At 39.2% G+C, this 26,177-nt stretch overlaps 1 protein-coding gene across 1 annotated transcript in view; it reads left to right on the top strand.

The window, feature by feature from the left end:
* cfap58 (cilia and flagella associated protein 58) overlaps positions 1–26,177 on the top strand; it is a 57,359-nt gene that overhangs the window by 23,377 nt on the left and 7,805 nt on the right. The window contains exons 7-13 of the mRNA XM_028795860.2: positions 108–267; positions 2,264–2,346; positions 4,823–5,014; positions 11,849–12,010; positions 13,173–13,319; positions 14,551–14,691; positions 23,546–23,769. Of these exons, the coding sequence (XP_028651693.1) occupies positions 108–267; positions 2,264–2,346; positions 4,823–5,014; positions 11,849–12,010; positions 13,173–13,319; positions 14,551–14,691; positions 23,546–23,769 (1,109 nt within the window). The remainder of the gene's footprint in view (positions 1–107; positions 268–2,263; positions 2,347–4,822; positions 5,015–11,848; positions 12,011–13,172; positions 13,320–14,550; positions 14,692–23,545; positions 23,770–26,177) is intronic.

Below are 26,177 nucleotides of genomic sequence, written 5' to 3'. Positions count from 1 at the left end.
TATACTGCAGTTACTCTTGGGTTTTTCTTGGTAAACTAATATCATTTCACAATATTTTCCATATGAATTACTTGTAAAAATAATCTGATATCTGTATTTGTTTAAAGATGAAAGAAGATGAGGTAAATCACATGCGCCAAGAGATTAGTAAATTAACAAAATTGCGAGAAGGAATCCAGAAGAAGTTACGGCAGATGGAGGACCAAAAGACTGAAGTTGAGCAACAGAGGGACACTTTGAAAAACCAGATAACCGGACTGGAGAGAGGCAAGGATCTTATTTACTGGTATTTTCAGTGGAGACAGTTTAACTTCCTTACACACAACATGTATGGGGGTGAAGGTTTCCTAACTAACTTTTTAGTTAGCCAATAAAAGGTGTCATTTTGCTTGGCTTTTCTCTAACTAAACTTAAGAACTATAATATGATGCAATCTTTCTGTGGCCCAAGTTATCACTACAACCAAAAATTTGAGTTGGAGGTTAATTTTACCATAAGGCCGAGTTTATACTTAACATGATGCGACGCATGCACCTGCAGACACTACTTCTGTGCGAGTGGTGTACTGTTTATACTCGCGCGCTTACTTTATGAAAATCTGGTGGATTCCACCAGGTGGCCGTACGAGATATCTTCACAGTGAGGAAACAATGTTCAGCTTCGCTGTGTTGTGAATTGCCCAAACATCTATTAAATTCAGGAGACCTTGCCACAATATCTCTGGAAAGGATGGATGTTTAATGATTACATCCATCAATCCAGGGTCACGCCTATTCCAGCAAGCATTGGGCACAAGGCAGAAAAAATACCTGGACGGGGCATCAGCTCATTGCAAGGTGAATACAAACAGACACATACTCAAGCGTCATTTTAGCATCACCAAATACCCAAACCTTCATGTCTTTGGAAGGAAACAGGAACACACTGTGGAAACCCACCAGGAAAGCATGCAAAATCCAGGTAGGGAACACCAGGGACGTGACTTCCTTTGAGGCAGCAGCGCCACTGTGCCGCCCCCACATGTGTAATTATTAACAGTATTCATTATTTAAATGAAGTTAATGATTTATTTGTAAATGTAACATACTTGCTTTAACACATTTCCTGATGAAAGTGATATAATAAATTTAATGTGTTGTGTGTGGCAATTGCTGCCTGCCAATGAAAGAAGCCCAGAAGTGCGCACTGATTAACAAGTGGGTTGGTTATAAGATGACATTTATGACATTCTACTTTAATGACAAAATAAACTACAAGATTAAAGTGGAAATTTCAAGATTAAAGTCAAAATTTCCACTTTAATCATGAAATAGACGTTTTTCCTTCACTGTGTCCCTAATTTTTTTCTCTGTGGCTCAAACATGCTTCCGTACATTCTGATGCTGTTGTGAAGGTGCAAAGAAAAAAATAAGATGGCACAGAAGACGGTATGTGAGACTTTTAAAATGTATTGATGAAGAAACCTACAACGAGTGTATTTGTATGTCAACATTTAAATTTGATGATTTGCTTCACCACATCAAACCATTCAGCAAACATCGAAGCAAGCACATTGATCCTGTAGGCTCTCCAAAACGGATTGCTGTCACATGTTGATAGTAAACAGAGACTCTGACGTCACGTTCCAACTTGAACACAGTGTGCCACCTGGTGTTTTGCTGGTACTGCAACTCGCACACACATCATGTTAATTTCTGAGGACGTGCTCAGAAGACGCATCAAATGAATGCTAGGAACACGTGGCAGCCTTGATGCGTGTGCATACACGTTCTGAACGTGAAGTATAAACTTGCCCAAAGAACCCCTGAAGCAACTGCATCCAAAATCACAGGGACTTTCTTTCCAATTAAGACCTTTAACTCTAGTGGCACCCTCTATGCCAAACCACCCACTCAGAGTTTCTGTCTTCTTTTATGCATCAATCAGCATGGTAATCTATTGTAAAACCACCACCCCCAACCCCCCCAAAACAAAAACAAGCAGTTGGTTTTCTCAATCGCAATTTTCAGTTTCACCATGGGAAAAAATAAAATAGGACTTCATATTAACAGAATAGATGTTTTATCAATGTAATCCAAGTCAGCAGAATCTTACTTTAAACATAAAGGATGCATGTGTCATTTTTAACCGAGATAATTTCTGAGTAAATACTTATGATGAATCTGAAGCCAAAGCTAAACACCTTTTTCACTATTAGGCTTTTTAAAAATTATGTCTATTGTTGCACACACTTACAGTAATCTATTGCGTTGTTTTTTTCTAGAGTTGGAAGTATTTAAGAAACAAGCAGAAATTGATAAGAAAGCCGTAGAAGATCTTATCAGGGAGAGGGACATTTTAAAGAAGGTGAATGCTATATTCCAAATTGTGTATTTCAATATTTTTAATATGGACCTAATGAGGTTAACATCTTAGTCACTTAAGTTAAAAGAAATGTGTTGTGCATACACTTCAGAACAGGTAGAGGTGTGGGGGGATTAACCTGCAGAGGTTTTATAAATGTTGTGATCTCGGGGTCAGGGGGTTTGGTGGGCACACTCTTAGAAAACCAGGGCACAATACCCTGTTGTTTATGTTTCAATACAAACATTGGAGATATTCTTATTCCTTGAGTTTTCCGAGCACTTTTTTTCCAATTTTCCAGTTCCCTTTCTGCAGACCTCTATAGTATTAATATTTCACCTGAAGTGGCTCTCAGGCAGAGCAGTTATTATAGGTGAACTGCACTTACTTTTTATGGTCTTCTTAAATACCACTCTAGTGTCATATCACTGAACTTGTCATGATTTGCTTTAGTTATAAATTTATTGCAGATTTGTTTTTCAATTTTCTCTTGGGCATTTTGATTCATTTACAGGTTTTGAAGTTTGCTTATTGTAATAACAATTTTATGAAAAAACTCTTATTCAAAGATGTTAAATATTTTAACCTCATTTTAAACAATGGCATTTTGTTTTTCCATGGGTGCTCCTCTTTGGGCTTGGTTGGTGTACTGTTGCTAGCCTCATTGCTATGCAGAGCAACTGAATGTTGCAACCCATGATATCACAAGTTAGAGGATACATACTGTAGATCACTTTAACAACTTCTTGGTTATCTAAGTCTGTGGATAGAAACCTTGATTATAACTCTGGTTCATTTTTCTTTATTGATTTTCCGGGTCAGACTATTTTTTTTACTTTGATTTTGAAACTACTTTTAGGCTTGATGACAAATTGATTTAATTTTTGGTTAAAAAACATTGCACAACTTTTGACAAAGTTTCTTCATAAAAATCTGCAGCAGAATACAACTGTCATTTTTCCTCTGAACTCCTTGCACCTTCTCCCTGAGTCAGCCTGTCATTCCTATTGGTTGTGTCCCCCCGATCTAGTTTTGTTGTCTACCTGCAAATAAAACACAGCAGTATATGAGGCAACTGGAGTTCTCTACACTAACCCCTTTCCTTTTGATTTCCAGTTTGCTCCCAAGCTGGTTTGTCCTATGAAGAAGAGTTAAACTGTGATAATGTGAGCAGTGTTCTAAACTTGTCAATGGGAATTCACTATATAGAAATAAATTTAATTAAAGTTTCAATTTTGAAAAGTTTGGACAGGTTGACAGACAAGATTAGATAGGAGTCCCTATGATGGACTATGGTGTTGGCTAATGACATTGTGATCTGTAGCGAGAGTAGGGAGTAGGTTGAGGAGACCCTGGAGAGGTGGAGATATGCTGTAGAGAGGAGAGGAATGAAGGTCAGTAGGAACAAGACAGAATGCATGTGTGTAAATGAGAGGGAGGTCAGTGGAATGGTGAGGATGCAGGGAGTAGAGTTGGCGAAGGTGGATGAGTTTAAATACTTGGGCTCAACAGTACAGAGTAATGGGGATTGTGGAAGAGAGGTGAAAAAGAGAGTGCAGGCAGGGTGGAGTGGGTGGAGAAGAGTGCCAGGAGTAATTTGTGACAGACGGGTATCAGCAAGAGTGAAAGGGAAGGTCTACAGGACAGTAGTGAGACCAGCTATGTTATATGGGTTGGAGACGGTGCCACTGACCAGAAAGCAGGAGACAGAGCTGGAGGTAGCAGAGTTAAAGATTCTGAGATTTGTAGTGGGTGTGACGAGGATGGACAGGATTAGGAACGAGCACATTAGAGGGTCAGCATAGGTTGGATGGTTTGGAGACAAAGTCAGAGAGGGGAGATTGCGCTAATTTGGACATGTGCAGAGGAGAGATGCTGGGTATATTGGGAGAAGGATAATAAGAATAGAGCTGCCAGGCAAGACGAAAAGAGGAAGGCCTAAGAGAAGGTTTATGGATGTGATGAGAGGGGACTTGCGGGTGATGGTGTAACAGAGCAAGATGTAGAGGATAGAAAGATATGGAACAAGATCATCCACCATGACAACCCCACAGAAAGTTCTGTAAAGAATAGAATAAGTGCAGTAGGCAGGATAACCTCTTTTCAATTACACATGAGAACTGACAACCAGCAGTCAGAGTAATAACACAACCAGAACATAATTTATGTTTTTTTACTTCCATGTTGCTAATACACATGGAGTTTTCATTTAATGATTTGGCATTTTCATTGGGAAAGGCTTGTATATCAGGTAACACTTAACAAACCCAGTTATTGCCTTTAAAATGAATAGATTTGGCTTTTTTTTGTAATAAAAAACCAGATTTGGAATTTCTTGTTGGAAAGATTTTCAGGATAAAAATTTTATATTCATCCTGAATTTTAACAAAGGTTATTGTTAAAGATGGTAACATTGATATATGTTTAGCTTATACATACCAACATCCTCGTGAACTATGTTGTTTGTTACTTTTTACAGAGTGAGATAAAGGCTGTCAGTGCTACTCAGAAGCAAATAAATCTGGTCAAACTCCATGAACAAGCAAAGAAAAATCTGGATCAGGAAATTCAAAATTATAAGGATGAAGCCCAGAAACAAAGAAAGATCATTTACCAGCTGGAGAAAGAGAGAGACCGCTACATCAATGAAGCCAGTGAGCTTACCCAGAAAGTAAGGCAACGTCTTATGTTTATATTATCTGGCTGCATGCATTTCTGGTGCAATTAAGTTTTTTTGCCCGTTTTTCAGTTTTAAATGATTTCAAATCTGTCATTCTCAAATTAAAACTTGTCTTACCTTGTCTTACTCAGACCCTGAATATAAGTTTTCTTGCTTTCTTTTTTCGTCTCCAGTTGAGTTAGTAGGGGATACTTTTGTTACTCGTTCTTGTAACTGAAAGTTCTTTTTTTCTTTTTTTTGTGAAAGAAGTAAATAGTTATATTGGAGTCACCTGGCCAACATTTTCACGTACAGACAATTTTTATTCTTTTTGCACTAACATATCTTTTTAAGTGAAACACCTTTAGAAGGACATTACAAAACGCTGCATTGATTTGGCAATATATTCACAACATTGCAGCAGTGTCTTCTGAACAGATTCATAGTAGTTCAGAAGTAAATGCACTTAATGTTACATCTAAAGCACTTGCTTGAAATCTCATAATTATGTTCAATAAATATCCAGGTGGGGGAGTATTTTTCCCTACCTTATGTAACCAAACTCACCTGTCATTTAGATGAATTTAATATTCTTATAGATTCTAATTTTTTAATTTTCTTATTTTTTATTTCATTCTTTTTCATTATTTCTTAAAAACTGTGTGACAGTTAGGGGGCACTATCGCTCCCTTGAACACTCTGATCAGATGCCAGACACCAGATAAAAGTCCAATAACTTATTTTATTAGGACAATAATGTGCACCAAGCACGCTCCACTCCACAATACTCATATACAAATTAATAATCACTACAATAATCAATCCTCCACTCCCAGACGCGTTGCCACCCTTACTCCCGACTCAGCTCCTCCATCTGGGATCTTTCACAGTCTTTTATAGTTCATGACCTGGAAGTGCTTCTGAGCCCTCAGTCCATGTGATTATCCAGCACTTCCGGGTCAGGTAAAAACTCCTCATTTTCTTCAACCCGGAAGTACTTTATTTCTTCTGTCCTCGTGACAGGGAAGTACTTCCAGGTTATACGAATAATACATGTCCTTGAGCCTCCCTGCAGCGTCCTCTGGTGGCCCCCACAGTATCCAGCAGGGCTGTGAAGGAAAACTCCATTGTCCATGATTCCCTGCTGGCATTCAGGGCACCTCCATGCTACAGGGAGGGCTCCATATGGTGGCCTGGGGGTGGGGTGCCATCTGTCTATGGCAGGGGTGGGCAAACTTTTTGGCTCAGGGGCCACATTGACTTTTAAAATTTGACAGATGGGCTGGGCCAGCATTAGATGCATACATATCAAACATAAACATAAAAAAGGCTTTACAGTGTTAATATTTACATTCACTTTTAGTGGGAACAGTGTTGTTGATCACCCTTTTTTGCCAGTGCATTGAAGTGTGGTGTTAATTTTGTTGTGGCAATTCTCAGAACAGATCTGAGGTGTTCATCGCTCAACTGGGATCTGTGGGGTGCTTTGTTGGTGTTCATCACACTAAAAGTCTGTTCACCCACATACGTAGAGCCAAACAACACCAGCATCCTCTGTGCCATCTTCTGGATGTTTGGAAATTTGGCTGCGCTTAATGAAGCATAAAACTCATCCAGTTTAAGAGAGTTGAACTTCTCCTTTAAGATGGTGTCACATTGGTCGAGGGGCCTCTTTCAGCGTAGCCAGTGTGGGGAAATGAGCGAATGAGTTGTTTGACATTTGCTGTGAGAATAAAGCTAGCTTGGTTTTGAAGGCTCTAACGTTTGCGTACATTTCATGCACAAACTGGTATTTCCCTGGTAGCTTCACGTTCAGCTCATTCATGTGTGTCAGTATGTCCACAGTAAAAGCTAAATCACAAAGCTAATCTGTGTCACTCAGCTCAGGAAAATCGTCAGCTTTCTCAAGTAGCTCCAAAAATGAGATAATCTCCTGTTTCAGCTCCCACACTCGTCGACATACTTTCCCCAAACTTAACCAGCGGACATTGGAGTGGTAAAGCAAGTCCTGGTGATCAGCGTCAATTTCTTCAAGAAACTTAATAAACTGACGATGCTGAAGTCCCCTCACTCGAATAAAGTTAATGAGTTTTACAACTGGATTCACTACGTAGTCAAGCTGCAATACGGATTTACACAGTGCTTCCTAGTGGATTAGACAGTATAAGAAAATTACCTCCTGCTCAGGGTTGTCCTCCTTCACCCTTTCCTGGATTCTTTTGAGCAACCCAACGTCTTTTCCAGTCAGATTTGGCGATCCATCTGTGGTAACGTTGGCGAGCGTACTCCAAGGTAGCTTGTGCCTATTTATGACCCCCGACACGCTGTTATACAAGTCCTCTCCCCTCGTTTTCCCCTTTAGGGATTCCATGGCCAAAAACTCCTCTGTTATCTCAAAATTGTCATTAATCCCTCTGATAAAAATTAAAAGCTGAGCGGTGTCCTTTATGTCATTACTTTCATCCAGTGCCAAGGAACATAATGTAAATGACTCCGCTTTTTTGTTTAACTTGCTAGCTAATTGTTCATCAATTAGCTCAACACGGCGAGTCACTGTCCTGCATGATAAGCTAATTTTTTCAAATTTGTTCTTGCTCTCAGGACACAAGATACCTGCTGTCTCTACCATGCACTCTTTGAGAAACTCCCCTTTGGAGAAAGGCTTGCTGGTCTTTGCTAATTTGAATGCCAGCACATAACTTGCCTTCGTGCTTGATTCTTGGATGGCAGTTTGTCGGATAAAGGTGTTTTGCTGAGCCTGCAAACTAGCTGCCAACCTCTGAGCGGTAGCGGTCCGTTCTTGTGTTGACTGGTTGTTAGCGTAATTAGCATGCTTGGCGGAAAAGTGACGGCTGATGTTGTATTCCTTTAAAACCGCAACAGTTTCTTGGCAAATAAGACATACAGCCTTTGACCGGACTACAGTGAAAAAGTATTTAGTTGTCCATTCCTTATTAAACACTCGGCACTTAGTGTCTACTTTTCTTTTCTTTGGCCCACTCATTGTTGCAGATGGGTTCAGAGCAGTAGCAGAGTAATAACAGAGAGTAACCCGGGCTCCGCAAAATCAAGTCAATGTATCACTGTGCCTAATGTGCCACCTGGTGGAACGCCAGGCATTACAGGAAAAGGTCAAATGAATGCAGTCATAATTATGATATGATTTGATTTGGGCAATTTTGTACCAATCTTCGGTGGGCCGGATTAAAAAGACCAATGGGCTGGATTTGGCCCGCGGGCCGTAGTTTGCCCACCCCTGGTCTATGGCTTCAGTGGGTTGGCTTGGTGGCTTACCTAAACCTGCATGCATTCCTTTAACAGAAATACCGTACACATTGCTCAAAAACTGCCCTGATAATGTGAGCACACGTTTGGCAGATTATCACCATGTAAAGTTTTATATGCATACAAAAGGTAGTAAATATTTACCATTTTGCTTTAAATATGGACTAAAAGGCTTTGCTATTACCTTCTACCACTGAAGCTCTTTATACCCTTAGATAATTAGTATGGGAACTCAGAAACTTTGTTTGCTGTAAAAGCAAATGACGTGTTATTGCCAAAATAAAATGCTAAAACAGACCTCACTTGGAGATTTAGTGTTAAGAAATAAACAGAGCATAACGACTACAAGCTCTCCCTGATGGTGTGTTGGTGATTGTGTCATTTCTACCCATGGGTAGACCTTTAAAAGAGTTTTTGAGTCGTCACTTCTTTGTATAGCTTAGAAATTATTCTACCTGTGTTATTGCCATTTAAATATTTCTGAATTCACCGCATGAACACATTTTATTAGCATAACAGGTATTAAGGTACTGTAAGACGCTAGGGGTCACTGTTGCCCCTTTAAGCCCAACAGACAGACACTCAGGACACAGGGTAAAAGCACTCAGAAGTATTTTAATTCGTTTTTCTTCCTTTTCAGTGGCTCCAAGCATCACAGCCACAATAAACACAAGTAAATCAAAAATAATAATCACAATTCTCTCTCCTCCACACCTCCCAGAAAGCGTTGTCCACTTCCTCCCCTTTCAATAGTGTCCGGCCTGGAAGTGCTTCTGTTCTTCCGTCCACATGACTTTCCAGCACTTCCGGGTCAGATGGAGAACTTGAGTTTTCTGTCAGCCCAGAAGTACTTCTAGGCTTCTGTCCCTTTGACTCAATATTACTTCTGGGCTATGTAAAAAGTATGAGTCCCCAGGTCCTACTGCAGCGTCTCCTGGCAGCACCCACCATACCAAGCAGGGCTGTGAAGTCAAACTACAGATCCCATGGTGCCCTGTGGGAATCCGGGGCACCACAATGCTGCAGGGAAGCTGCCATCTAGCTTCTTGGGGGAAGTAGTGTCCCAAAGAGGTTGCCTTCCCCCATTGTTCCATTCTGTGGGCATCCTGGCCGGGCTGAGCTGCCGACCATCACTAATCAAGAGGAGAACAATTTATTTTGTTAAGTGTAAATTATCAAAAAGAAAATAAGATGGATAAATAAGCACTTTATATATATTTAATGTGAAGAACTCAATAACAATGTGTCTTCTCAATAGGTTTAGTTTAACATTCAATTATTCAACTTAAAATCTATTATTTAGCTCATCTATCTCATTTAAAATTGTTCAAAATGTTTTCAGGGCAAGATCCAACCTGCAAAAGTTGCAGTCAAGTTCAGCCTCACTGGGTCACATGTTTTGGGCGTGCACCAAATTAACATCATTCTGGACCAAAATCTTTAAATGCCTTTCAGACAGTTTTGTTGTCACAATCCCTCCTAATCCATTAACAACTGTGTTTGGTGGGCTCCCAGATGGGCGTATAGTGGAGAAGGACAAACGAACTGTGATCGCCTTCACTACACTATTGGCACGTAGACTTGTCTTGCTCAACTGGAAGAATCCTAACTCTCCTCTTTTAAGTCTGTGGGTAACTGATGTTATATACTATTAGAAATTGGAAAAAATCAAATTCTCACTTAGAGGATCTGTGCAAAACTTTTTTAAAACTTGGCAGGATCTAATCAATAACATTTTAGAATAAGTACTTTATTTATATTGGGTAAAAGGATTCTCTCCCCTCTTTTCTACTCTTAAAATTTTCTTCTCTTTCTCATGGGTGGGGGTTGAATTGAATTTAGAATATTATGCAACTAATAAAACATTGAAAATTTTGTGCAGTCCTAAAGTAACAAATTGCAAATTAAAAATATTCCATTCATCCAAATTCCTGCTTGTTGAGTCCAGTTCATTGTTGTGGAGCTAGTCCTGGAAGCATCAATTGCCAGACAGGGACATACATTACATTGGTGCAGGATGTATTTTTCTTTTCATTTATGTTCACTTTATTACACACAAACACAAATCATATTACTCATTATATCAATCTGCCTTTTACAAGGCTGTGAGTAATCAGTTTCTTGAATTCACTAGCAGTATCCAGCTACTTCTTGTACCTAATGAAAATGTCTTTGGGAAGGGCAAAGAATCTAAAAAAAAACATATGATCATGGTGGGAGCAGGGGAAACCCCCACAAAGGAAGGCAGATCCCAGGATTGTGCCTCTTTGCATAAAATGCATGGTTATTTTATGTGAAAATACATTAGACCAGTAATAAGGCCCTAACATACATACATACATACATACATACATACATACTTTGGCATAAAAGTAGACCAATTTAAGTAATCAGTTGGAAACCGTTAAATAATAAAAATCCCACAGTCACGGTTTTGCACCACAATAATAAAATCAACAAATAATGGAATGTCCCAGCCATCTGGTTCTGTTGCAGATGCTAGTAAAGCCTGTCAAGATGCACTGAATCTGGTGACTTTTGGTGGCCCAAAATCCTATTTAGACAAAAGGCTCTTTTACTTTGTCAGATCCCTATATGTTATGATTTTTTGTATGTTTTTAAATCTGTAGTGTAGTGTAGTGGTTAAGGCTCGGTGTTCCTTCCAATCCCACCACTGACACTGTATGGCAATGAGTGCGCCACTTGAGCTGCCTGTGCTCCAACTGGAAAATCAAAAGGAATGTAACTAATTGTATTATAAATGGATAAAGGCCTTAGCCAAATAAGTAAATGTAGTAAAGCTTGTTTTATTTATTTTTTATTAAGCTTATTTTTAAACATAATTTTATGTCATGAGGAACGAGAGAACAGACTTGTGTGGATGATTTTAGATTTGGGAGGAAAACCAGACTAACTATGAGAAAAATCTAAACAGACATGACAAGAAAATCCTTCGAAAAGTGACTGAGCCAGGATTGAAGCCCTGGTGTCCAGGAGCCAGGATATGCTCTGACCTCTGTAATTCTGAACTGAATTAAACAAATTTAATGACGGTTGAATGTTTTTTCATATGGCTTGAATTCAGTAGATCTTCAAGCAGACAATTTTATACGCTGTACTTTAGGCTCCTTTGCAGTATTACAACTGGAGGACCTGCAGAATAGTGCTAAATAACCTAGTTGGATCTCACATTACCAGGTGGGAGATAACAACTTCGCACAAGATAGTGATATTCCATATACACATTTAGTTTAATAAAGCTCCCCCTTAATGTCCAAAAAAATGCTTAATCAGTACTCCTCTACTCATAGAATTATAGTCTACTGTCTCCCAGAAATCCTGGCTTGATTTTCCCTTTAATTAAAAATGCTGAATCTCTAACCGTGATGTTCAGGTATTTAGGTTTTTTTCAACACAGTTGTAGGGTGAAGACTGAAGTCATGGTAAAGAATCTTAATATCTTAAAGACTAGAAAATGAAACTTTTCAAGACAATGTGGAAATTGAAGGTGTACATTTAGGTACAAAATACAGATCCAGATGGTTTATGCTGTATTGACAGGTCCTTCAACACATGGAAGATATTAAAGTACGTGAAATTCAGATCTTCGATTACAAAAAGAAAATTGCCGAAGTGGAGACGAAGCTTAAACAACAGCAGAACTTGTACGAGGCTGTGAGATCAGACAGGAATTTGTATAGCAAGAACCTTATTGAAGCACAGGTAACTCCATTTTTCACTATGGCATTCATTTTTAACATGAATCTGACAGCACTTCTGTATAATGGATATTAACTGTACAACTCTGTAAACCTGTGGGTCTTAGTATGGTAGTCAAGACCCTGATGGGTAGTTTTTGCAAGGAGTTCCCATGTCGCTTCATTCATATTCATTGTAAAAGGCAGTGATAAAAGTGAATATCAACAGACATTTTAAATTTCATGAAAAAGCCAGTTAATGTGCTTACCTCTAGAAAAGCCTTTACATTTTTGCTGTTAGCAAACATTTCCCAAAGGTGGGTGACATTCTAAATATAAATTTGAATTAGCTTTATAAATTTGAATTAGCTTTATATCCAAGATGGTTACACATTAAAATATAAAGATTGTCTTCTGAAACTGTTTAATTCTATTTAAATGTGGTGTTATAACTGTAAACATCACATTTACATTAATCCAGAATATACGAGGGATGTTCAAAACGTTTCTGCACTTTTATATTTTCGTTGGAACCAATGAAGGCATGAGGAGTAGTAATTGGGCATTAAAAAGTTGGTACGATGCTGGGAAAATTGAATCGCAATGGATGGTGACTATGTAGAAAAGTGATGTCATTTGTTTTTGAAATTCTTAAAAAAATAGAGTTAAAAAAAAAAGTGCGGAAACCTTTTGAATGTTCTTCGTATATATAATGGTAAATGTTGCAAAACAATTTTTACTAAAGAAAATCTTTAATCCCATTAAAATATATGTGGGGAACTTTTGATGTAAAAATTAGGTAGTTATTGCTGTTCAAAAAGCATTACAGATAAAAACACTGTCCTGGCTTTTAAAATAAACGAGATAGGAAAATGGGCCTCAAATATAATGTTAGGTAGAATGCAGAGGAGCAGTGCAGCAAAACAGCACCTCGCTCCGTAAAAAGGTGCATTCATGTTTTTCAAAGTCAATTCACATAATTCTGTACTGCTTTATTATTGTGGTTATTTATACTTTGTTTGCTTCATAATACTAAAGTTTTGTCTTGCTAGAAGTGCCATGTAAGTGGAAATATTTTATTATTAAATATTGTATTTATGGTCTTCATAACAAATACTACTTACTGAAAATGCCTTTCAATTTCGTAATTGTAAAATGTAGATCTTGTCCATGTGTTTTTTGAAAAGGATGAAATTACAGAAATGAAAAGGAAATTAAAAATTATGAATCACCAAATTGATCAGTTGAAAGAGGAAATCAATGGAAAGGAGGCAGCTCTTATGAAAGAACTTTCTGAACATCAGCGGGTTGAAAAGGAGAAAGAAGCACTCAAGGTAATTTCTAATTGGAGTTTCTTTTTACAAAAGCTTCGATTGTGGATAATGTGGATTCTTCAGCAAACTCGTCTCCTGACTCCATACTGAAACACAGTGAGTAAGTTTTAACCCTTACCTTAGGCATAGCTGCTGCCGTATTGTGGAATTGATCTGTGAAGTGCTGGTGCCAACCGGCTATAGTGCCTTCTGGTGGCTCCTCATTCGACTGCACCCACCCGCCTTAGATTATCCTTCTGGAGGTACACCCCAATAGAATACCACTGCAGGAGGTGTTAGCCAGGGCCAGAGAAAACTTACACAAGGGCCAGATATGGCTAAAAACAATTGATAAGGTCACTACCGTAAATGGATACTGTTTGAAAAGCTGTCACTTTTACTGTTACATGTTGTTTAATACACTTTAGCATTATGAGCAAAAGCTTTCTAAACAGCATTTACAATTACTTAGTATGTTTTCTTTAATTTTTCACTTAAGCTTGCACTTAAGTCTTCAATCTGCCTCAAGAATGATTTAAGATATGAAAAGGTAGGGGAAGTGATGGCGAAGGGGGTAGGGAATGAGAACGCCGCCCGTACGCATATGCTGCACAGCCGCCCTGCTGCCCGCTGCTGAGAGCTGATTCTACAATAAAATAAAATAAAAATAAAAAGAGGAATAACCTTGGAGGTCAATCATCACCCTGAAAGCAGATAGTAGATGTCATGTAGTATATGAGTACCAAATGTCAGGTCAATAGTTCAAACGGTTTGCAAGGTACAGGTGATTTAAAATCCTGGACAGACAAACGAAGATATTAAGGTAAAATTTTGATTATGCAGAGGTACCCTGGTGATATTAAATATAATTATTAAATAAGAAGCAAAAGAAGATACAAAAGACAAAAACAGATTGCTTATTTTCTTTAAATTACCACCAGACTATTTAGTGTTAGAGAGTAAATGCTGCTAGAAACTTTAAATAAAGGAAGCATTTGCAAGTTTTCAACTTTACAGTATACCAGACTCCCTTCACTTTTATCTGTCTGCATTTACCACCAATGTTACTGCTGTTTTCCTATAAAGTATCCCGCCTCTGAGATTTAAGCCTGGAGTTTGTTCTGCTCGTGGAGCACAAGAAAGTCATCTTGCAAGAGGCAAAAGGGTCTGGTTAGGCTCTTTCTCAGTTTTGATTTTCACACAAGCTCCTTTAAGACATTTTAAATCTTAACTTCTGAGATTTCCATTGTAGGCCGAACTTCAAAAGATGAAACAGCAGGCTCAAGAGACAAAGCAATATATTGATAATCAAGAAGCAGAAGAGAGAAAACTGTTAAAGATCATCAGTGATGCTGATGCTGAAAGACTCAAACAGAGAAAGGAACTGGAGCAGGTAAGATGTAGAGTATTCCATTTTCAAGAGCATGGTACTTAGGGCAAGATTACCTTATGCGAGGACATCTTTTTTTTCATTTTATCATCAAAGGTAGAATTAGATTTTTTTGTGATGTGTGAAAACTTAGTGATTTTGTAATTTGTACCATGTAATTTATGGTTTGAATCTAAAATTATATACCTTTTCATTGCAATTTGTAAGTGAATCTGAATTACAATTTGTAATTGAATGTGAATTATAGTTTCACAAGTCCTATATTAAGTGAAATGTGGCAAAGGTGAACATGCAGATATTTTGACTTATTGGTGAGAAATGAAGGTTAACATTAGTGATGAACTCAGTGGGTGCTTTTGCTATATCAAATACATATTTAATATATTGGTCAGTAGTATGTGCATTCCAAGGTGCCCACCTAATTCTAGGAAAACTCTCAGGTGTGTGTATGTTGATGGTGACTTGTAAATGGGAAGACTTTTCGACAGGATTTGCTGTGTAGTAATCTGAACAAATTATCACTGAAAATGTACCTATACATATAAAAGGCAAAGCCCTCACTGACTCACCACTAATTCTCCCACTTTCCATATAAGTGGGAAGCTGAAATTTGACGTGCTCATTCCTTAAAGTGTACTTACAAAAGTTAGGTATGTTTCATGTCCTATTGCAACACCCAAGGGGGGGAACGGGTGTACCCCCTAAACTGTATATATAGATAAGGGAAACCCTTCCTCACTATTTCTGCAACTTCTAATATACGTAGGAAGCCCACATTTCATATGCTCATCCTTTACATTGTACTTACAAACATTAAGTATGTTTCATTTCGCGCTGTGCCCCGTAACGAACTTTCAAAAATAACGTCTTCTTTTTGGCGGTTCTCACCATTATACCGAAGGAACTTCCGAAACTGACCTCTCCTTTTGGCAGTTTCATTCCTTATTTCCGTTAACAGAGGATTTATTTCATGGCAGAGACGCACAAGGGCTGCCCCCGATCCCCCTTCCCTATTCCGCACGGCCGCTGTCCATGCACCTACCACGCGGTTGGCTCCCTGCCTATATACATTAACGACATCCCGCGCTCATGTGCCTCCTCACTCGCTTCTTTACTTTCCTCAACTGTTCGTCGTGCTCACTGCTCCCTTCTGGTTTACTCCACTGCTTCAAGGGTAGAAGGACTGCTCATTCTTCTTTCAAGCTACCTCTAAACTCACCCATACTGATTCCAATTCAAAAGCCTCCAATTTCCAGTAACAGTCTGCTTCGCTATGACAGTAAATAAGTCACAGGACCAGACTCTAAAAAAGGTCGCCATTGACTTGACACAAGATTGCTTCTCACATGGCCAACTGTACGTTGCATGCTCAAGAGTAAGTTCAGCAGACAGCGTGGTCATTTTACAACCCGAGGGCAGAACTGCAAACGTCGTTTACAAAGAGATCCTTACATCCTAAAAATGTGCATTTCTCATATACAACATTTACAATCATTAAATTCACTCTCAAAACTAAAATAAGCCAACGACAATTTCATTGACAATTATGTTACATTATTTTTAAAATGTTTCCTTTTCTTTTTCATAACTTCTTTAACACACTACTTCTCCGCTGCGAAGCGTGGGTATTTTGCTAGTATACTATATATTTTTAATGCTCACTTTTTAAATCTGCTTTCATCTAACATACAGAATAATGAGGTAGTTTATTCTGGCCACTCAAAACTATTTTACAAAAGTATTCTGTCATTTTGTAATAATTGCATTATTTCACAAATATGATTGTGTTATTTCACATCAATATTAATGTATGATATTTTGCAAAGGTATTGTCTGCTTGTACCTGGAATCATCACATCCCTGTGGCCCTAAACTGGGTGGATGTTAATACAGTAACTCCAAACCACATATAGGAATGGTTGTATGCTGGTAATTAGATAGATAGAGACAGATAGATACTTTATTAATCCCAAAGGGAAATTCACATACTCCGGCAGCAGAATACCGATACAAAAAACAATATTAAATTAAAGAATAATAAAAATGCAGGTAAAAACAGACAATAACTTTGAATAATGTTAAGGTTTACCCCCCCGGGTGGAACTGAAGAGTCGCATAGTTTGGGAGAGGAACGATTTCCTCAGTCTGTCAGTGGAGCAGGACAGTGACAGCACTCTGTCGCTGAGGCTGCTCCTCTGTCTGTAGATGACACTGTTTAGTGGATGCAGTGGATTCTCCATAATTGATAGGAGCCTGCTGAGTGCCCGTTGCTCTGCCACAGATGTCAAACTGTCCAGCTCCATGCCTACAATAGAGCTTGCTTTCCTCACCAGTTTGTCCAGGCGTGAGGCGTCCTTCTTCTTAATACTGCCTCCCCAGCACACCACCGCATATAAGAGTGCGCTCACCACAACTGTCTGATAGAAAATCTGCAGCATCTTATTGCAGATGTTGAAGGACGCCATTCTTCTAAGGAAGTATAGTCGGCTCTGTCCTCTCTTGCACAGAGAATCAGTATTGGCAGTCCAGTCCAATTTATCATCCAGCTGCACTCCCAGGTATTTATAGGTCTGTACCCTCTGCACACAGTCACCTCTGATGATCACAGGGTCCAGGAGGGGCCTGGGCCTCCTAAAATCCACCACCAGCTCCTTGGTTTTGCTGGTGTTCAGGTGTACGTAGATGGTTTGAGTCACACCATTTAACAAAGTCCTTGATGAGGTTCCTATACTCCTCCTCCTGCCCACTCCTGATGCAGCCCACGATAGCAGTGTTGTCAGCAAACTTTTGCACATGGCAGCACTCCGAGTTATATTGGAAGTCCGATGTATATAGGCTGAACAGGACCGGAGAAAGTACAGTCCCCTGCAGCGCTCCTGTGTTGCTGACCACAATGTCAGACGTGCAGTTCCTGAGACGCACCTACTGAGGTCTGTTTGTAAGATAGTCCACGATCCATGCCACTAGGTATGAATCTACTCCCATCTCTGTCAGATTGTCCCTAAGGAGCAGAGGTTGGATGGTGTTGAAGGCGCTAGAGAAGTCTAGAAACATAATTCTTACAGCACCACTGCCTCTGTCCAAGTGACAGAGGGTGTAGCATATAGGTGATGGCATCCTCTGCTCCCACCTTCTCCTGGTATGCGAACTGCAGAGGGCCGAGGGCGTGGCATACCTGTGGCCTCAGGTGGTGAAGCAGCAGCCGCTCCATGGTCTTCATCACATGTGATGTCAGAGCGATAGGCCGGAAGACGTTCAGCTCACTAGGACGTGATACCTTTGGGACTGGGGTGATACAAGATGATTTCCAAAGCCTCTGGACTCTCCCCTGTTCCAAGCCCAGGTTGAAGATGCGCTGTAGAGGACTCCCCAGCTCCAGCACACAGACCTTCAGCAGTTGTGGCGATACTCCATCTGGACCCGCTGCTTTGCTGGCACGAAGTCTCCTCAGCTCTCTTCTCACCTGCGCTGCTGTGGGGTGGGGATGTCTCTCCTATGCTGGTATTAGCAGAAGGATGGGTGGAGGGTGTAGTACTCCAAGGTGAGAGTGGGTTAGGGTGGTCAAACCTGTTAAAGAAGTTGTTCATCTGGTTTGCTCTCTTCACGTCTCTCTTCATGGAGGCACCCCGCTTTGAGCTGCAGTCAGTGATGATCTTCATCCCATCCCACACTTCCTTCATGCTGTTATTCTGCAACTTCTGCTCCAGCTTTCTCCTGTACTCCTCCTTCGCTGCCCTGAGCTGGACTCGGAGTTCCTTCTGCACGCGCTTGAGCTCATGCTGATCACCGCCTTTAAAAGCCCTTTTCTTCTGGTTCAAAAGGCCCTTGATGTCACTTGTAATCCATGGCTTGTTGTTAGCATAGTAGCGTACTGTTCTTCCTGGACCTACAATGTCCATACAGAAGTTGATGTAGTCAGTAGTGCAGTCAACAACCTCCTCAATGTTCTCACTATGTTTTCCCTGCAGGATATCCCAGTCCATAGTTCCAAAGCAGTCTCTCAAAGCCTGCTCTGCCTCAGGGGACCACTTCCTGAATGAGCGTGTGGTTGTAGGTAGCTCCCTCACTCTTTGTTTGTAGTGACGCTGAAGCAGAACCAGGTTATGATCTGCTTTCCCAAGTGTAGGCAGCGGGGTGGCGCTGTATGCGTCTTTAATGTTTGCATACAGTAAGTCAATAGTCCTATTTCCCCGGGTGTTACAGTCCACATACTAGGAGAAGGCAGGTAATGTTTTGTCCAGCGTCACATGGTTAAAGTCACCAGCGATTAGCACAAGCGCCTCGGGGTGCTGCATTTGTAGTTTAGCAACAGCAGAATGGATGATGTCACTCGCTGTCTCCACGTTTGCCCGAGGGGGGATGTAAACAATAACAACAATGACGTTTCCAAACTCTCTGGGCAAATAATAGGGATGCAAACTTACTGCCAATTAAGAATGATTCATAATACATTACCAGTTTTCAGTCATTAAACAGGTAATCTTCTGCAATTATGCACTTTTACTCATACCAGTCAGCCTAAACACACAAGGAGAGAGCATTCAAACTCCATATAGACCCTGACCAGGCTAGTAGACACCACTTTGCCCCTGGTGTGAGGCTAGAAACAAGTGCACTAAATCAGTGTTTCCCAAACTTGGTCCTGGGGGCCCACTGTGGCTGCAGGTTTTTGTTCCAACCACATTCCTAATCAGTAATAACACCTGATAACACTGAGCTCATTTAATTAGCTGATATTATTTTTCTTTTATTCGACATTCAGAAAAGCACAGCAGCATGATTTTTATATTTAAAGGACATTTAGAAATATTTCTACTTTTACTATAGATTTAAATGCTTAACTCTCTTTTGTTGATTTAATTATACTTTGCCCTTTCTCTGTGCAGTTTTTCCCCCATCGTTGTATCTTAATAATGACAATTTAAAATGAGCAAATCAGACACCCAGGCAAACAACACTGAATAATCAAAGGCTGCAACTACTTTAGAGTCAGACCCACTAATTAGTAAATAATGGATTCATTAAACAATTAGAACACCTAGAAAAATAGAATGAAAATCAAGATGAAAATACTGTTAAAAAGAAAAAAATACATTATTCCTATATAACTGCTTGGTACATTTTAATATTTTTTTTAGCAAACTTAGTTTTCTAATTTGTATATTGTTCCCTAAACATAGAACTTGGGAAATATCAGTTCACTTAATTAGCCCAGGAGTTCAATTAAAAACAGAAGCTGCTTGGAACAAAAACCTGCAGCCACAGGGGGTCCCCAGGACTGAGTTTGGGAAACACTGCACTAAATAATCTAATATAATGCTATAATGTCAGTTTGACTCTTGACTGCATGCCATGAACATGCTGAATCTCTCTCTGTCTCACTAGCTGTCACTAAAACACAAAAGCATGTGCATGCATGATGATGGAGGTGGCAAGACAGCAATATCTTTGTTATTTCATAGATGTACTGCATCACTTTACAATCATGGTTTGAGTTACTACAGCTCTTTTGCAAAATAACGCAATTAAAATTTTCTTGGAGTTGAGGGAATAGCTTCTGCAGAGTGAGCCGGGGTAACAGACATTTTTTTATAAAGTTTTGTTGGTCTGTTGATAAGGACCCACTAAAGAAGACAGATTGAGCCCAAGCCGGCAATACGGAATGAGCTATTCAGCAGCAAAAGAAACCATGTAGAAGCCCCATGGAGACGCTGTATACTTGAACATCATCTTACCATAAAAGATTTTTAAACTCTTTCAATTCATTAGTTAGGAACCACAAAAGTCTGATACATCTCCATGAAAAATGAATGGTACAATTTTCCCTTCCAAATGTACTGATGACACATCAACAAGATGTTTATTTTAATAGGTTTAACAGGGATTGTACTTGGTTGAAGCATTTACACCAAAAAAAACAAACTTACAAATGAACCATGTGTGAAGAGCCTTTTGATTAGTGGAGCACAAACATCTCCTTTGTTTTGATATTATATAGTACCAGTAACGGTGGACTGCACAATAACGTGCAGTGAATGCACTTGACTTATAGTTTTCATCCTCTTTCTGTGTATGTTTAGCATTCGTTTGCTTAGAGGATGATGAGCTTGCTGCTTCCTGAGCAGTTCTTGCTTTCTCCACTCTAGCGGCCCGCTTCTTCTTCTTTTGTCGGCATCTTTTTGAGTTAAAACTGATTAAGTCAGTTACTTAGTACGTTTTTCTTAATTTTTCACTTAAGCTGGCATTTAAGTCTTCAATCTGCCATAAGAATGATTTGAGATATGGAGAGGTAGGGGAAGTGACGGTGAAGGTGGTATGGATGAGAATGGCGCCAGTACGCATGCGCCGCACGGCTTCCCTGCTGTCTGCTGCCGAGAGTTGATTCTACAATAAAATAAAATAAAAATAAAAAGAGTAATAAAAATCATCGCCCCAAAAGCAGACAATAAACATCACGTAGTATATGTGTACCACATTTCAGGTTAATAGGTCAAACAGTTTGCGAGCTACAGGTGATTTAAAATCCTTGACAGATAAACGGACAGCCATGGTAGCATTTCATTTAAGAAGATAATACATTTTAAGGTTTAATGCAAACAATAGAAAGAAGGACCAGTTATGAAATGCTGAACTTATTTTATGGTAGTAGTCGGTGGGTTAAATGAGGGGCATTTAGAGCACAATTGGATTTATTGTGTGCTATGCCAAAGACAATGATAAATAGATTCAAATTACTTATGAAGGTGGCTAAAGGGCATATCATGTTCCAAAAATGTGCAGAGCTTGAGAGGTACTGTGTATGTGACACCCCCTCCATCTAAACCAGAAAATGAAATGATATTAGTGGATGTAGCCTTAAAAAATATGTTGTGAAGTTAAAGTTCTGTATGACTTCTAGAATTGCTTCTTGGTTCTTCTTATCAAAGGTTGTTTAAATTGCTTGGGTACTATTCCTTGGAAAAAACACAAACATTATATTAAATCGAACTTTGGGTGATTGATGGAAGTAATGAAAAATTCCATTCCAAAGAAGTAAGATGCACACAATTGCGCATTTAAACGCTCTTAAAAGCTCATTTGTCTTGTAATGTGTTTTTTTAAGATAATCTGTCGCTACTTTCTCTGCTGTTTGAATGTGTGGAGCACAGGGCCAAATCCATTTCAACTACTTTAGTGCAGATTACTGTGCAGTTTGTCTTTTATCATGTTTTATGTTTAAGTATTTTCTGAGATAGTTCACCTAAAAATTAAAAATCTTAAAGGTTTTGAATTCCATCACACTATTACAGATTGGTTTTTACTTTCACTAAAAGAGAGTCGGCAAAGAATAAATCTAGCAATCTATTTGTCCTCCTTTCTCATTTCACAGTTTTTTTCCAAAAATAAGAAGACAATACAAATGCACTTAAACATATTTTAATCATTCATACTGAGAAAAATCTTCAACTGAGTTCTGATATTAATGATAAATAGCAGGACTTACACTATATTGTACTGGTATCCCAGAAATGTCTTGTACCTTTTCCCCAGTCCTACTACTAGATTAGGATCTGACCAATGCAAACTTGATCTGGATTAAACTTGGCTGAAACAAAAAGTTCTGGTCTGGTCACCATTTATGTGAAGGCTGCATTGTTCTCTTAAGTTCACAGTTTTGTATCTTGTATTCTGGTTTCCTCTCCTATCTCAGAGGTATATAGAGCAGCTCTAAATTGGCCCCGTAGGTATATGCCTAAAAACATAACGCATTTGATAAATAGGTCATTCACTCAGTCGGGCTCATTTGGTTAAACTGATAGAACTATACTTCAATACTTCATTTAAAGCAGTAGTAATATTAGTAGTAGCAGTAGTATTAGTGGTAGTAGTATCATGTGCTCAGAGTACAGTGAAATCCTTACTTGCATGTCCATCCAACAGGCAACACATCACCATTCTCCAGCATCATGAAACAAAAACATATTAAAATAGAAGTCATTGAACTCTTTTACTCATTAGTATGTTTTAGATTCTTGCGGCATAAGTTCTTCCTGCCTTTAGTCTTAAATGCAGTGGCATCCTCAAGCATTGTACATGATTAATTGTTTATGATATATTCCAGGCACTCCCTTTAGCACAGGATCTTATCTTAAACCAGGTGCTGCCAGGACAGTGTCCTCCTTACAAAGCTGCCTTGAACTAAGTGAATTCAAAACTTGGATGGACAGACCTGGATGGGTCCTAAGTTAGTACCTACAGGCAATTCTAGCCTCCCTCTCATTAAAACCTCAGTGTTAATTGGTAGTTAAACAGGAATGCCACTGAATAAAGAACTCTTGGTAATTTTTGATATTGTGGAAGGAGAGTTGATATTGTAAACATACTGGTACAGATTATTTCATTAAATGAATTTCAGTTAAAAGCACATATTAAGAACGGAATGAAAGCCACTGCAATGCTCTAGGATAGAGGGCCCCTACAAATACCTTGTAGATTATCCAACAGGGTTATATCTAACTAGTTCTTGTTTTGTTTTTGTAATTAAGCACCTCTTGAATTATTGATGTAATTGGTTATGTTTTTTATGATTAATAATAAATAATTCCTCCATCTAACTAATGTTCTTAAGAATAAAATGTATTCTCACTGCAGGTCCAACCTGCAGGGAAAAACCTGGGGGTTGGTGGCAGGATTGGCACTCCAGCCACCATAAAAAACCTCACACTGTTTCATTCCATCTGAACTAGTGTGGTGTTAAGAAGGTCATCTGTTGCATGGCTACACTCGGGTCCTAATCTGGGATTTTGAGGTGGTTTGTCACTTGGTGGATGTGGCAACATGCTGTATCAGTGCCTGCTCCTAACCTCTCTAATTGCAGGTAATCGGTGAGCGAGATATCCTTGGAACCCAGCTAGTGCGACGCAACGATGAGCTGGCTCTTCTATATGAAAAGATTAAGATTCAACAGTCCCTCCTCAACAAGGGAGAGATTCAGTACAATCAAAGAGTGGAAGACCTCCGTCTACTCAAGTTGGAGATCAAAAAGTTGAGGCGTGAGAAAGGAATCTTGACTAAAACAGTGGCCAATGTGGAAGACCTGAGGTAAGAGCAGGGGCATAACAATAAATTTATTTCAGAGGGGAGGATGAAAAAGTAAATACATCATAATTCCATGTAATGGTCAATCAGTTGGAACTATCATTAAATATATTTGGGAGGGAATGAATCCTGACCACCACCCCAAACCCAAAGTCTGCAGCTATGGGTATGAGTGAACCTGATTCTTATTATAACTAGGGGGCTTTGCCCTCTGCTCACTTCGCTCGCCAACATCACAGCCTCTGCTATGCGCCAGCCACTTCGCGTCTCTGGCACTCGCGTATGTGGATTTCACTTTCACCAAACAACAAATCTTTTAATTCTCACGGATACGCCTCTTCATTGGGAAGAAACACTACTTTTCCCTGATGGCAACACGAATTAGACAATCCACAAGTCTCCAACTTAAAGTTTAAATATCTGCATACTTCTGTCATATCACTTATGTCCATATATTCGATCTCTTTTTTGCTGTTCCATAATTTCACCGAGTAATAATTTCTGTTTGTTTGCGCTAATGCGATCTTTACTCTCATTTTTTGAGACTTTCGAATATTAGTACTTTCATTATCTCTAAACTGCTCTGCATGTGTATCGTGCCAGCGTTTTTGAACCTCTTTACGACGTTCTACTTTGTCATCCACTCTTTGTCTTTTATTTCTGGCCTGGTCATGGTTAAATCTCTTGGCACAAAGTCTCGTCTCACAGGACATGAAATTATTTCACTGAAAAAGTCTTGTCTCTTCCCAGGATTATTTTATATAATAGAGAGATTTGTTCTAAATGCAACATCAGGAAAGAAAGGATTCTTGGCCAATGAATGAGTTGGAGAGGTGGATTTTCAGTTCAAATGTTTGCTTCCATGTGGACATGTTGCCTCTGCGTGCACTGGTCTGATTATTTGAAAATATTTATTTTACAACATTTTAGCAAAAAATGCATCCATTTTGTCCATTGTGAGCATACGATCAGATGACTTGAAGTGTGGATTATATGACCTGAATAATGTAAAGTTTTTTTTCATGGAAGTTTTTGTATTGTTTTGCTATGGTCCAGCATTCATCCTAATAGGCTGCAATTCTATCAGAAGGTTTGCTACCTCCATTCTCCATGAAAACATGAAATTAAACTTTTTTTTTGCTATCACTACAAATCACATGGAATAAGTAACATATGAAAAAAAGGCTGTAAATGAAGCATTCTTTTAGAGTCCTCCGATAGACACAAACGCCAGAACTTAAACCAGCTGGAAAGAAAAGATTTTAGGGTCAGGAGTTGGTTAGCATGATAAGTAGGACAGCTGGTGGAAATCAAACATTATAGCGTGAAGGAGTGGACAAAAAATGAATGAGCTACATTCAAGAAGTAAAAAAGGAAACTGTACTATTAGGAATACAGCAACAGTTCATATTAATCAGACATTCAAGAAGCAACACAGTATTTTTTATTTGTTTTTAAAAAGATTAATACGCTTGATCATCCTAGAGGGAAAAAGTCTGAATTAGCATGAATGTCCTAACTCAGGGTGTTCATAAGAAATGTATTGGTTTACTAAATGAGTTAGAAGTACATAATAAACAAGAATAATTCTGTCAAATATCTTAAATATTATATATATTTAATATGTGTTTCAGTTTAAATATTTAAAGTCTAAATATTCTCGATTGTAATGGATATGTTTCACCCTGTAGAGGGCTAGATCACTAGTAAAGAATCCATCCATTATCCAACCTGCTATATCCTAACTGCAGGGTCACAGGGGTCTGCTGGAGTCAATCCCAGCCAGCACAGGGCGCAAGGCAGGAAACAAACCCCGGGTAGGGCGCCAGCCCACTGCAGGGCACGCACACACACCAAGCACACACTTGGGACAATTTAAAATCGCCAGTGCACCTAACCTGCATGTCTTTGGACTGTGGGAGGAAACCGGAGTACCCAGAGGAAACCCATGCAGACAAGGGGAGAACATGCAAACTCCACGCAGGGAGGACCTGGGAAGCGAACCCTGGTCTCCTAACTGCGAGGCAGCAGCGCTACCCACTGCGCCACCGTGCCGCCCCTAGTAAAGGATCAAAATACAAAAATAATATTATATTAATAATCACTGACCTTGAAATGGTCTAAAATGGTACCCCACATGCATATGTTTGAAATTTGTCATTAGCCTGACATGGATCTAGAGGATGGAGAATTTATGAATGCAGATATATTAGACACTGTGATACAGAAGCAGGATAGGAAAAGAACGATGAAGGAATGTAAACAGCAACCTTTTATTCTGGATTCACTGATTACAATATAGAATCACAAATATTTTGCCTTTCGTGGAAAAAAGGTTTGTCCTTCACAGGGCAAAAACCTAAAAGAACCATGAGATGAAAAGAGGTCAGGGAAAACATCAAAGAAAGGCT

This window comes from Erpetoichthys calabaricus, chromosome 2, assembly GCF_900747795.2.
Source record: "Erpetoichthys calabaricus chromosome 2, fErpCal1.3, whole genome shotgun sequence".
Taxonomy (NCBI): Eukaryota; Metazoa; Chordata; class Cladistia; order Polypteriformes; family Polypteridae; genus Erpetoichthys; species Erpetoichthys calabaricus.
This window is presented reverse-complemented; position numbering and strand designations above follow the sequence as displayed.